The sequence below is a fragment of the Musca domestica genome, unplaced genomic scaffold (genome assembly GCF_030504385.1).
Source record: "Musca domestica strain aabys unplaced genomic scaffold, Musca_domestica.polishedcontigs.V.1.1 16, whole genome shotgun sequence".
Taxonomy (NCBI): Eukaryota; Metazoa; Arthropoda; class Insecta; order Diptera; family Muscidae; genus Musca; species Musca domestica.
In genome coordinates, this window is record NW_026712219.1 from 17,149,754 (window position 1) to 17,161,775 (window position 12,022).

General features: G+C 34.8%; 1 protein-coding gene across 2 annotated transcripts; it reads right to left on the reverse strand.

The window, feature by feature from the left end:
- Positions 1 to 387: 387 nt before the first annotated feature.
- Positions 388 to 11,140, reverse strand: LOC101892550 (golgin subfamily A member 4). 2 transcript variants are annotated; one of them, XM_005179050.4, is made up of 8 exons: positions 10,915 to 11,140; positions 10,532 to 10,625; positions 10,276 to 10,457; positions 10,015 to 10,212; positions 4,753 to 8,904; positions 4,610 to 4,681; positions 1,450 to 1,572; positions 388 to 1,382 (listed from the first exon to the last, which is right to left on the reverse strand). In XM_005179050.4, the coding sequence occupies exons 1-8, from the start codon at positions 10,990 to 10,992 to the stop codon at positions 1,365 to 1,367; spliced, it is 4,917 nt and encodes a 1,638-aa protein (XP_005179107.1). In that variant the 5' UTR covers positions 10,993 to 11,140; the 3' UTR covers positions 388 to 1,364. The 2 variants fall into 2 exon arrangements, with proteins under 2 accessions (XP_005179107.1, XP_005179106.1); XM_005179049.4 differs by having other exon boundaries at positions 10,009 to 10,212.
- Between the last annotated feature and the right edge of the window lie 882 nt (positions 11,141 to 12,022).

Below are 12,022 nucleotides of genomic sequence, written 5' to 3' on the forward strand. Positions count from 1 at the left end.
ATTTACATTGTCAAATTTTACCGCACTATAAAGTACGTTCCCATCACTATAAATAAACATTTTGACAGTGAGACCTTGTCAAAGGAATAATTTTAAATTTAATTCTTAAATCTGCCATGGCTAGTAGATTTTTGTAGGATATGGAACAAGGCATTTATATTTTGAAAAATTAAAACAAGAACTTTTCATATAATGGAAAAATTAAGATAAAGATTATTCGTCAAATAAATGGCGAATCTTTATAAAGCACGATATTAAGTTTTCTGTGTAATGAAGGCTTTACCGAAAATCAATCTGATTTTTTTTTAAATTGGAAACTCTCCCCAAAAGTATGACCTTCGAGAATTTTTGATAACATCAGACAATTACCCGATATTGAATACAGGATTCTTTCTTTCATATATAATCTTTATTTTTCTTTAAATGATTATTATTATTTTTTTTAATCAAAGTAAATTATTGCTTAACATAATTAAAACATGTTTGTGAATGGTGTAATTAGGTATATACAGGAGAAGAAAACAAAAACACAAATTTCAATTGTAAAATACACATTCATACAAAATAAAATACAATAATTTATGGCATTTACTGGATATTGTATGTGATACTTTTGATTTTTTAATAAAAAGGATTGCACTGTATGTTTGTAAGATTTTTAACAATATCAAAGGAACGATAACAAAAAGATATTAAATTTACTGGCGAAAAATAAATAATTTACAAAAATAAGAACAAAACCTTTAAAAGGGACAAACAAATATAAACATTATAAATTTTTGAAGGTTCAGCGAACGGGACACTTTGAAGCAAGTTTTTTTTTTCTTGTTAACTAAATTGAATATTATTTTGTGGGATTATGAAGTGTTAATATTTATAAAATGCAGTACTATAACTAAATATATTTATTTATTTTTGTTTTATACAATTAGATAAATTTGCTGATTGTTTTGTATTTTTGTCTATACAGTTACTATAATTTATCTGTGTTCTTGTTGTTTGCGGTTATCGTACAAAAATGTTTTGTTTGTTTTTTTTTTTTTTTAATTTACGTAGAAAGCATTTTAGGATTTCTGTGTGTTTGCCTATAACTTTTGTTGTTGTATATAATTGTTTTCAGCTTGTTGTTGTTTTCATTAAAAGGTACTTTATGTGTTTACTTAGTTAACATAATTTCTATTATTTAATATTAATATTATTACTTAAAATCTATCAAAAGAAATATTATTAATAATAATTTATACTATACATACAATAATTAAGGTAGATCATAATATTAATTACATGTTAATAATTTTTTGTTACATATCTATCATACCTATACGCTACTGCTACCAAATGTAGTAACTTTTTTCATTTTCTTGCTATAGAATTTTGCTTAGCTGTAAAGACGGATTAGATAAATAATTAACATAAAAATCATTGACGCACGTTGGGCCAAATGCTTACCAGCGACCTCCTCTGGTGTTCCTTTTCCAAAGCTACTTGTGTCTGTTGTGGTGAAAATTTCAACACCGCCGATATTACTTTAACCAAAGTTTCATTGTTGCCATTTGCTGATCCGGTTAGGTACTGAAAACATTAAAAAAGGTATTTAATTTATATAGTAATAAAATATCAAATGACAATTACAATACCAATTTAATATTACAATTTATATTTAAAGCTATACACTAGACCAGAAATTAAGGCTAAAACAAATCAAAACTTCGCCGTGAAAATAGAACACTGTTGCCAAAACGGGAAAATACAAATGCTTCACTTTTAGACGAGAGCCAGGCGATGACTTAAGCCAGTCAAAGAAGCGTTTTATGTGGTTAAGTTATTCGTTAGATAAACCTTTCGTATGAAGGAAATTGCGTTTAAAGATTTAGGTATCAAATATGTACTAGTCTCTTGCCAAGCTTCGTTAAAAATTTGGTTACTTCGGAAAAAATAAGTCCACCTTTTGGCAGATCATTGAATTTGTTGGTTGCAAGTAAATATACAAAGTAATTTAGTCAATTGAGAGAGCCGATCGACCCATCTCTGTATTTTTTTAACCAATTGAACTTACCGACAGTACCACCTCAGTTTACGATAGCTGAAGTGGCAAATGTTATCTGAAACACTAAAGGAGAGAATACATAAAACGCTTTTTTGACTGGCTAAAGTCATCGGCTGGCTTCTTCGTAGAGGAACAAAGGATTTTAGGTTGACTTAGTTCGATTTTGACCCTACGATCCTTCGTTCTTTTCCGAAGAAGCCAGCCGATGACTTAAGCCAGACAAAAATGCTTTTTATGTATTCTCACCTTAAGTCATCCAAAACGTTAAGGTGGGAATACATAAAGCGCTTATAAGGTGGGAATACATAAAGCGATTATCTGGCTGGCTTAAGTCATCAGCTGCCTTCTTCGGAAATGAACAAAGGAGCCTAGGGCCAAAATCGAACTAAGTCAACCTAAAACACCTTTGTTCATCTACGAAGAAGACAGCCGATGACTTAAGCCAGCCAAATATGCGCTTTATGTATTTCCACCATTAGGCTCAGAAAGAATCTTAAAGATAACGATAAAATGTCTACTGTCTAATGTCAACTCCCGGCACGTTGAGTACTTAATAAAAGTCCACAACATTTCACTAGTTACTCACATCGTTTTCAAATCGTGGAAAGTGCGCCGGCAATAATGCCGGCAAAGGCGAATCGTACAGCGCTTCAGTTTTTTTATAAGTTCCCATTTTTGGTTTGCATTGATTTATGAATATACATTTTGAAAATGAGATGTTGTCAAAGGAATAATTTTGAAAAGAAATTGACTACAAACGGTTACGTTCTTAATTCTATTATGCCGAAAATATTCGCTCTGTTCCAAAACCTGCAAGAATCTATTATTTTTGGAATTTTTTTGATAACCTAAAGGGAAAACCGTTTATCATATTAGAGATTAAAACATTCTTGTAGATCTGGAGCAGATCATAATCAATTGCTGTTATCGATAATTGTCATTATTTATTTCGCTAACTAGTTAGAAAATCGCGCGGCAGTTCCTGATGGCGCTAGCTGGCAGCACTTGGATAGCGGGCAGAGAGTATCTTTTAAGTCTAAGCATGAATATTCGAGAGGAACTTTATCGCCACGGAAATCATTTTTTTTGAAAGATAGCTCCTCCAATCATAAATAACAGAGAAAAATAATTTGCGAATGTGGCAACACTACACCGCACCTTGTGTAACCTACATGTCGCGTACAAATTGGAATTGGTGCAAACTTGAAGTGCTTTTGCTTTTATAAAATATAATAAATTAATCAATTTAAACTAATTTACAATATTTGAATTAGAGTATACGTGTTTGATGTTAATAGGTCTGTGGATCAACAAAGTAGTAGTGTCAAAGAACTATTCGGAAAGGTAAATTTTTACAATGTTCCTTGGCCGTTTTTAAACCCATTATTGAAATAATTGCAAAAAAATTGTAAAAACTCTTCGATTTTTTCGAGAAATTTTCCAGAGGTTGGTATTTTTATCCTGATTCGGGGAATTTTTTTTTATTTCTTGGGGGACGGACCCGAGACCCCAGATGTTTGACCCTAAAGTCCGGATTTAAGACCCCGTCTAGACCCGGATCCACTTACCCGATATAGACAATATAGGTATCGCTTATAGCTTCCACGGTTTGGAAGTTAGTTAAATTATTGATTTTTTGTACCCGGATTTTTTATAAAACTCCCAAAAAGTCAAAAAGGGCCCATTATGGGGGTCAACAAAATTGATGGCAATTTATAGCTGATGCTCTCACCTTTCCAAAATGATGCTGTGGGCCGATGGTCGCTCTCCGCTCGTGTTAATCGACCGTGGCATCATAATAAATGCCGAATATTATCGCGAAAATATTAAAGCCTTGGGTACGCAAACATTTTGACCGCAGACCTTGGACATTTCAACAGAACTCAGCACCATCGCACACAGCACGCGCCACCAAAGAATTGTTACAAAATGAGGTTCTTCGCTTCATGTCCAGCCACCAAAATCTCCGAATACTAATCCGTTTGATTATTGTGTCTGGAGTATTTTGGAAAGCAAGGTTAGCACTAAAAAATACCAAAGTGCCGATCGGCTCCAGCAAGCGCTTCAATTCCGCGGAGCAACATTCGGGCAGCGTATGACGGTTTCATTGGCCGTTTGAAGGCTATAATTCTTGCCAAAGGTGACCAATTCGAACAAGAAAACTTATGGGTGAAGACTTATAAGACCAGAAATTATGGAACATCGCAGCTTTCCAATGTTGTTTAAAAAAGACTCAGGCTCTATATGTTTACGATCAGTGTATTCCTTCTTATCACTTTTCTTTTAATGCTTGTATTTCAACTTTTCCTGCGCCTATATCTATAAATTCTTTAAGGATAAACACTAAGGACCACAACCTATAGAAGATTACGAACTACGACAGAATTCCATCAATCGGCCAATCGCAACCCCGAAAGCCAAAGACTCTATGTAAGTCTTCGTTTTTCATTACTCTTAGTATAACAATAAGGTTTCCTGGCAATGGATTGTTTGTATAAATTACCCTGTGCCAGATAATAAACTAAAGATTCTCAGCAGCAAATTCAATTGACATATATTTACCTGGAACATAATATTTTTTAAGTACTCGAACTCGGTATTGGCTGATATACCCTCGTTGTGTTGCATGGATACCTAAAATACAAACAAAACATATGAATTTTTAGAGAAATATTCAAAATTACAGCTTTCCTCCCAAAACTTACCAATGTTTCATCCAATTGCCTTGACAGTTTGGCATTTTGTAATTTCAAACGTTCATTGGATTGTTCCAAAATGAGATAATTTTCACATTTCTGTTCTAGGAAAATATTACGATTGGAGACATCTTGAACTTCAGCCATGATGGTTTTTAGTTTTGCTTCCAGTTCTTGTTTCTCCGCATCTGTATTGGAGCTATTCGAAATGGTATTGTTATTGGCATTGGAGGTGGAGGTGGAGGCAACTCCAGGCGCGACTTTAGGTTCAACATGCATTTCCATGCCGAACATTTTCTGGGCCTGTAGTGTGGCTTTAATGCGTTCCAAATCCATAATACGTTCGGCCATTTGACTGTTGGTCGCTTGTAGATCTTCCATTTCTTGTTGCAAATTGGATATTTCCGTTGAAGATTTGTGTTTTAATTCTTCCAATTCTCGTTGTAGAGTATCGTTAAGTTTGCGCAAATGTTCAGAGTCCGTGGGAATATTTGTTGGTAATTCATTGCTTTGCGATTGTTGAGTTTTCTGAACGGTATTTCCCCTTTCCTCCAGTTCTATTTTTAAGGAATTCAACTCTTCTTGCAGCTTCTGTTTATCCTCAAGTTCCGTATTCAATTGTTTAAGTTCGGTTTGTAATTTTTCCAAATTCTGTGCCGAGTTTTCTAAATCCAATTTAAGTTGCTCATTTAGGGTTGTTAGTTCTTGTTCCTTGACTGTTGTTGAGGATTTGAATTGATCATACTCTTGCGATAGATTGTCCCTGGACGTTTCTACTTCTTTAAGTTTAGTTTGTGTGGCCAGTAGTTCTTTTTGCACTGTATCATCCTGTTCGGTTATGTACTTGATGTGATCCAATTGTCGTTGCAATTCGGATTGCACCTTTTCCAAATCATTCTGCAATTGCTTAGCATGGGCCGTACTTTCTTGATACTGTTTCTCCTTGGCCAACATATCAATTTCATGTTGTTCGGCATTCTCTTTAAGTACATACAGCTCACATTGTAGAGATTTGAGTTTGTCTTTCAATTCATGGGTATCCAAATCTTTGGATTTTACATTATCCTGGTGTTGGGCCAACTCTGTCTCCAATTGTTTGACATGTTTATTCAGGAATTCACATTCCAGCTGCAATTGTTCCGTGTTAGAGGCCTGGGAGTTGAATTTGTTTATTTGGTCTTGCAGTTTTTCCATTTCTTCAATGTTTGAGGAGTATTTCTTTTGCAAGTCTTCCAGTTGTTTTTGTGATGATGCCACCAATTGTAGAAGCTTAGCTTTTTCTTCTTCCTCATTTTGCAATTTAGAAGTTAATTCTTGCAATTCCATTGTTTTGCTTTCCAATTGTTTCTCAAGATTTTCTTTCAACGATTCGTAGTCATTTTCTTTGGACTTTGCATGAGAAAGAGCTTCTTCGTGGAGCTTATTTTGTTCTTGCATTTCTTTCAATTTATCCTCTAAGTCTTTGTTATGATTTTCCAGTTGTTTCAGTTTTTCATTGATGTTTTCGTTGTTTGTCTCCAAAGCTTTGAGATCCTCAAGTTTTTGCTGCAGTTCTTTCAAATTATTTTGATTTTCCATCAACTCTTTTTGCATTGAGGAATTTTGCTCCCTAAGCATAACAATTTCTTCCGATTGATGTTCCAATTTTTGATTGCTGGCATCGAAATCATTAAGTTTTTCTTCTAATTCTTGTTTCTGTTTTTCCATTTCCATATGCGCTTGTTTTAATTCACTCACTCGCTTTTCAAGATCCCCCAGAGCAGCCTGCTTTTCGTTAAGGTTTTCTTTAAGGAGAAGCATTTCATTTTGTTGTTCGTCAAATGTTTCGAGTTGTTGTCGGAGATTGTTCCTTTCCTCTTCCAACAATATTTTTTGTTTCTTCTCTTCGTCCAAGGACTGTTTGATAGTCTCATAATCCTTGGCAGTTTCCTTTAACTCATCAAGTTGTTTTTGTAACTCCTCGAGATCTTGTTGTTTTTCTCTTAACCTTTCGTTTAGGCCTTCAGTTTCGTTTTGTTTCTCACCGAGGTTTTGCAATTGCTCCTTGAGATTACCCCTTTCCTTTTCCAATTGCTCCCTTAGTTTCTGCTCCTCACTTAAGGTCTGCTCCTTGGTTTCCAAAGATTTTGTCAATTCCAAGACCTTGTGTTGAGTGTCTTGCAAAATTTTTTGTTGATCTTCCAATTTTTTCAGCTTTTCTTCCATTTCAATTCTTATATCGGCTAATTCATGTTGCAAACAATCCCGATTATCCTCCAATATAACCTTTTCCTTTTCCAATGCATCGAACTTATCCTGCAAATTACGATAATCATGATCATTTAGCTCCTGATTGTTGTGTAGACGGGAATTCTCATGTAAAACTTCTTGCATTTTTTCATTGAGTTTTTGCAAGGAATTCTCTGTGGTTTGCAGTTTTAGGCGTAGCTCACTTATCAAGGCTTCTTCGGTGGCCGCCTGTTGCCTTTCCTTTTCGGCCAGCAACATTTCCAAACGATGCGTATTTTCTTCTAACAAACAATTCTTTTCAGCAATTTGGGTATGTTCACTTTCCACCGTTTGAAGTTTAGTTTCCATTTCGCGTAGCTTCATCTCGGCTTGTTCCAGTAGTTCATGCCATTTTTCATTGTCTTCTTCGGATGATTGTCTTTGTTGTTGCATATTTTCAACCCTTTCTTCTAGCAGACGTTTTTCCGTTTCCAGCTCTTTGTGGGATTCTTGGACAATACGCATTTGCTCCTCCATTTGGGTTATTTCACTTAATATCCCTGTAACTTGGGCCTTCAGATCATTCTTTTCCTGTTCAGCTTCCTGTTCCCTTTGGGATGATGCCTCACGCAAAGCCTCAATGAGATTTTCCTGTTGTAGCAAATCATTTTTCAGTTTTTCAATCTCCTCGAATTGTTGTTGCATTTGAGACATATGCGATTCATGTTGTTTTTCTGACTTGGAGGATTTTTTCGTGAGGGTTTTTAATTCCTTTTCTTTTGTGGCCAGTTGGTCTTTGGTAGCTTTCAATTCATCTTTTAGTTCGGCAGAAATTCGTTCCAGTTCCTGTTTCAGATTTGAAATTGTTTCAGATTCTGTGTTAGCATTTTGTTCCTGGGCAGTTTTTAGCTCGTTTTCCAATTGTTTGGTCTTTTCCAGAATTTCTTTTTCACGATTTTGCTGTTCCTCCAAATTCTCTTTCAGTTTCTTCGATTCTTCTAAAGCCTGCTTTAGTAAATCTTCTTTAGTAACCAATTCTGTTTTAAGTTCTTCCAGAGATTGCAAACGTTGATTGAATTCTTTTTCGCTATTTTCAAGCCTTGCCCTTAGAATATCATTTTCATTTTTCGTGCGATTCAATTCGTTGTCCACCTCCGCCAAGGAGACCTCATTTTGTTGATAACGTTGTACCATTTCACTGAGTTGTTGATTTTGTTGTTGCAATTCTTGTAACTTCTCCGCTGTTTCCTTGGTCTGTAATTGGAGTTTTTCCTCCAAGGTTTTTGTGGTCTTTTCCTTTTCATTGTGTTTTTCTTTTAATTCACTTAGAATGTGTTCCGTGGCAATGACCTTGGCTTCCAATTCTTGTTTGGAACTAACCGTTTGTTTTAGCTTTTCCTTTAGTTCGTTGATCTCCTCATTTGTGGCAGATTTTTTGTTTACTTCCGCTTGCAATTGTTTTACCGATTCGGATAACTTCTTTACCTCAGCTTCTTTGTTCTCCAATTCTGAGTGTATAGCTGCTTTAGTCTGGGCCAAAAGCAAAACATTTTCCTCTTCTTGTTTTTTGAGTGATTCTAGTTTTTTGTTTAAATCTAAGATGTGTTGATCTCGTTCTTGTATTAGTTTTTCGTAACTTTCTAAACGTTCCTTGAACTCGTCATTAGTTGCGGATGTCGTGGTGTCGTCACTGGGTTTATTCGTTTCTTCGTTGCTACTCAAATCGATTAGCTGTTCATTGTTCTGACCCGATAGTGCAGCTGCAATATTGTCAGGATTCTCGCCCAGCAATTTTAATTTTGTTTGATAGGCTTGCATTTTACATTGCATATCGTCGATTTCCATGCGTAAGGCTTCTTCCAAATGTGCCTTGGCCTGTTGTTCCAAGGAGCATTGTTCACGCAATTCGCTGATGCGACGTATAGCCTTCTCTTGGGTTTCCACCAAAACGGACTGTAAGGGAAAAAAGAGTTAGATACATTTTAGAAATAGGCCAGATATGGAGATAATTTATTGATGCTAAATAAATAAACATAAAGGGCTGTCAAATGTAGTAGAAAGGATTCTTATGAAAATCAGAGGTTCCCTTAAACATTTTCTAAATAAATTCGATGGAAATGCTGCTATCAAAAATATATAAAATTCCAACTGTACATCATAGGAGTAATTCAAACGCTTGTCCTAAATTTTAGCTTTCGTGTTTCCATTGCATACTTGACAGGTATCCAAAAATAGGACGGTAAACAAAAATGGATAGCAAGTAGTGTTTTCTCGGAGAATGTAAAATGCTGGGGTATAAATCTAAGAGGCCGGATAGGCTTCCATGAATTCTAAAAGTTAAGACTATTAAATAATTCATATGCCATCTAAAAGTTTATGTTACGTTATAGTTATAGATTAAAATCCAATGTCCTCATTCGTCACTACGATAGATGAAGTAACAAAACGTAGATTTGTATTATGTGAGATTGATGTGCAACACTAGTTGATCATTATCGCAATAGGGATCGCCACTGAGGGATCGGACTGACTGGCTGATGCTAATTAACAGTCATGCCCTTTCAAATCAGAATAACATGGACATTCCCAATACACATTCTACATTCCGTTAAAAGCTTAAAGTGGCTACAAAGATACTAGGAAGTGTCCTTTCTTTATGGTAGACTCTAACTGGTATAATTATGAGAACCTTTACCGCTTGCTAAATGACTTCATAACATTGTTAACGCCCTCTAAACTTTCTAACATACCGTCTAGAGATTAAATTGTCAAAAACTTCAATGTTGTAGTTTCTCCTTCTTTTAGATACAAAAAAGACTACACGACGTTAGCACAGAATGGTCTATTTGACAATACAACAAAAACAAAACAACAACTACTAGGTAATTATGTTTCTTATCGATTTCTCCACAAACATTACCTGTACAAAGCGCTACAAGCTTATCAATATGGCCTATATAAACAATCTCTCTGTATTCCGTCCCGGGCAAAATGTCAAAACAATGAGTAACTAGTTTTTACTACAAAAACAAAAAAATATAAAAATTGAAAGCATACCCTTGCCTTCGTACTATCGCGTTCCAAATCCTTATATTTTTTAGCCAAATCTGTGTAACGACATCGATATTTGTGATAACGATCTAATGATTTACGATATGCATCGAATAATTGTTCCTTCGTTATGACATCCAACTTGGCTGAGGATGGGGCATCGCCCATTTCACTACCAGATTCATCCAAATCTGATTGGAAATTATAAACCTAAAAAAAAAGATACAAACGAAATTAGAGCTACATTCAATACACAGACCTAGAACCACTTACCGAACCGGCATCCCAATTGGGCAAACGAAATGAGATATCCGATTGGATTGATGAATTGGAAAGTTTTCGTGTTCTTGGTATAGCACCTCCATTTTGACCCTGTGGTGGAGTTGTTTGGTTCCTACCACGTATAGCACCAGCTGGCAATTTCAATGGTTTGTAGGGAGAATTTTGTGGTGTATCTAAAATTCAAAACAGATTAATATTTCACTATAAAAACACCACACCCTCTTCTCAGCCGCCTGCTCGTGCTTACCTTCTTCAGTAATACTAAAAAAGTTCTCATTAGTGGTATTATTTGTCGCATTGGTTTCCGTAGTAGTCGAAGACGCCGAAGATGTCGTTGTTGCCTACAAACAAAAAGAAAACAAAACAAAGTATGTAAACATAAATCGGAAATCTAGCACAAAAACAACAAAAATGGAACAATGGGGTATTATGATATTTTTAGCCGAAAAAATTGCGTTCCCATTTTTTGCTTAATTGCAAAAATATGCATCGTTTGTATATGGAGTTTTTAGCTGCCTTATGTTGTCCCCATCTTTTATGGGCCTCAGTTTTTGACATTTGATGATGTTGTTGAAAAATCTTGTGGAATAGAAGGAAGAGGAGGAGGGGATTTACAATCTTCCTTCTTACCTGACTTGACTGTGTGAAAAATTTCGAAGGTGAAGCTTTTACTTCCTCGATTAACTTATTCTTAAGGTTCGCAAACATTTCTCTTGTTTTCTTGTATATTCGTAGTTAAGTGGGATAGGTTTTGGTTTCCAAAATGTAATTATAAATCTGTTTATTTTCACATTCGAATCGATACGTGTAAATTAATTTTTTTCTTCTCCACAAAAAAAAACTCGTATAGGGATCTATAAACCGATTTATAATCAAATGTACATATCGATTAAATCCCTTACGATTTTTACGATATGTCGTTTTATCGGTGATTTGCGATCTTTAAGAAAGTAAGGATATGTTTACTTTGGAGCCATCCAGTGTGAAGCCATTCACGTATTCTCATGGTTATGAGTTATCAACTATCGTCGATTTCTTGACATCTCGAATATCAGACATCCAGAAAAGTTCTACTGGTTGCTGGTCATTTAAAGGTTTGTTGTTTATTTCCATGCTTGCGTGAAATCAAGCAATCAAGCAATACATTTGTAACATAAATATCAGTTCTGATTTAGGAAATATTCAAATTCGGCTGTAACAATGTTACAATAAGGAAGTTTAGCACCTTTGTAAAACTATGGAAATGCAGCCCTGAGACTATGCCCGCTCACTGTCAGAATTATTCAAAACTTTATGCAATAAGTTGGTTCGGTTTATCTGGTATTGTTCTCATTTTTTAAATGAGTAAAATAGCGCTAAAGATGAATAAAATGCCTAGATTTTCTTTAAAAAAATATGATCCAAAGTGTTCAATCTTTCAATTCTATGACGAACATTGTTATTAACTTTATTGTGCGCCCCGCAATGTAAGTTTTTTCAATCATCGATTTTGAAAATATTTTGTTTTTTTTTTTTAAACAATAATAAATTTAAATTTTAAACAATAAATAAATTTATAAATTTAATTTTTAAACAATAAATAAAATTTATCTATTAGACTCAGTGGGTCCAGTGGACTTAACTAGTCATGGAATTTTGAGTTTTTCAAGTGTAAGCAGAAATCAAGTAAAAACTAGTACGTTTATATATATGTTGTTGTTGTTGTTGTAGCAGTTTTACACGTTCTGTTGTTTTTTTT

Bases quoted from the DNA above. Each gene is read 5' to 3' on its own strand.
- LOC101892550 (XM_005179049.4), bottom strand. From the start codon at position 10,992: ATGTTTGCGAACCTTAAGAATAAGTTAATCGAGGAAGTAAAAGCTTCA. The intron at 10,626-10,914 runs GTAAGAAGGAAG...TTTTGTTTGTAG, and splicing joins TTTTCACACAGTCAAGTCAG to GCAACAACGACATCTTCGGC. The intron at 10,458-10,531 runs GTAAGCACGAGC...TTTGAATTTTAG, and splicing joins TTTTAGTATTACTGAAGAAG to ATACACCACAAAATTCTCCC.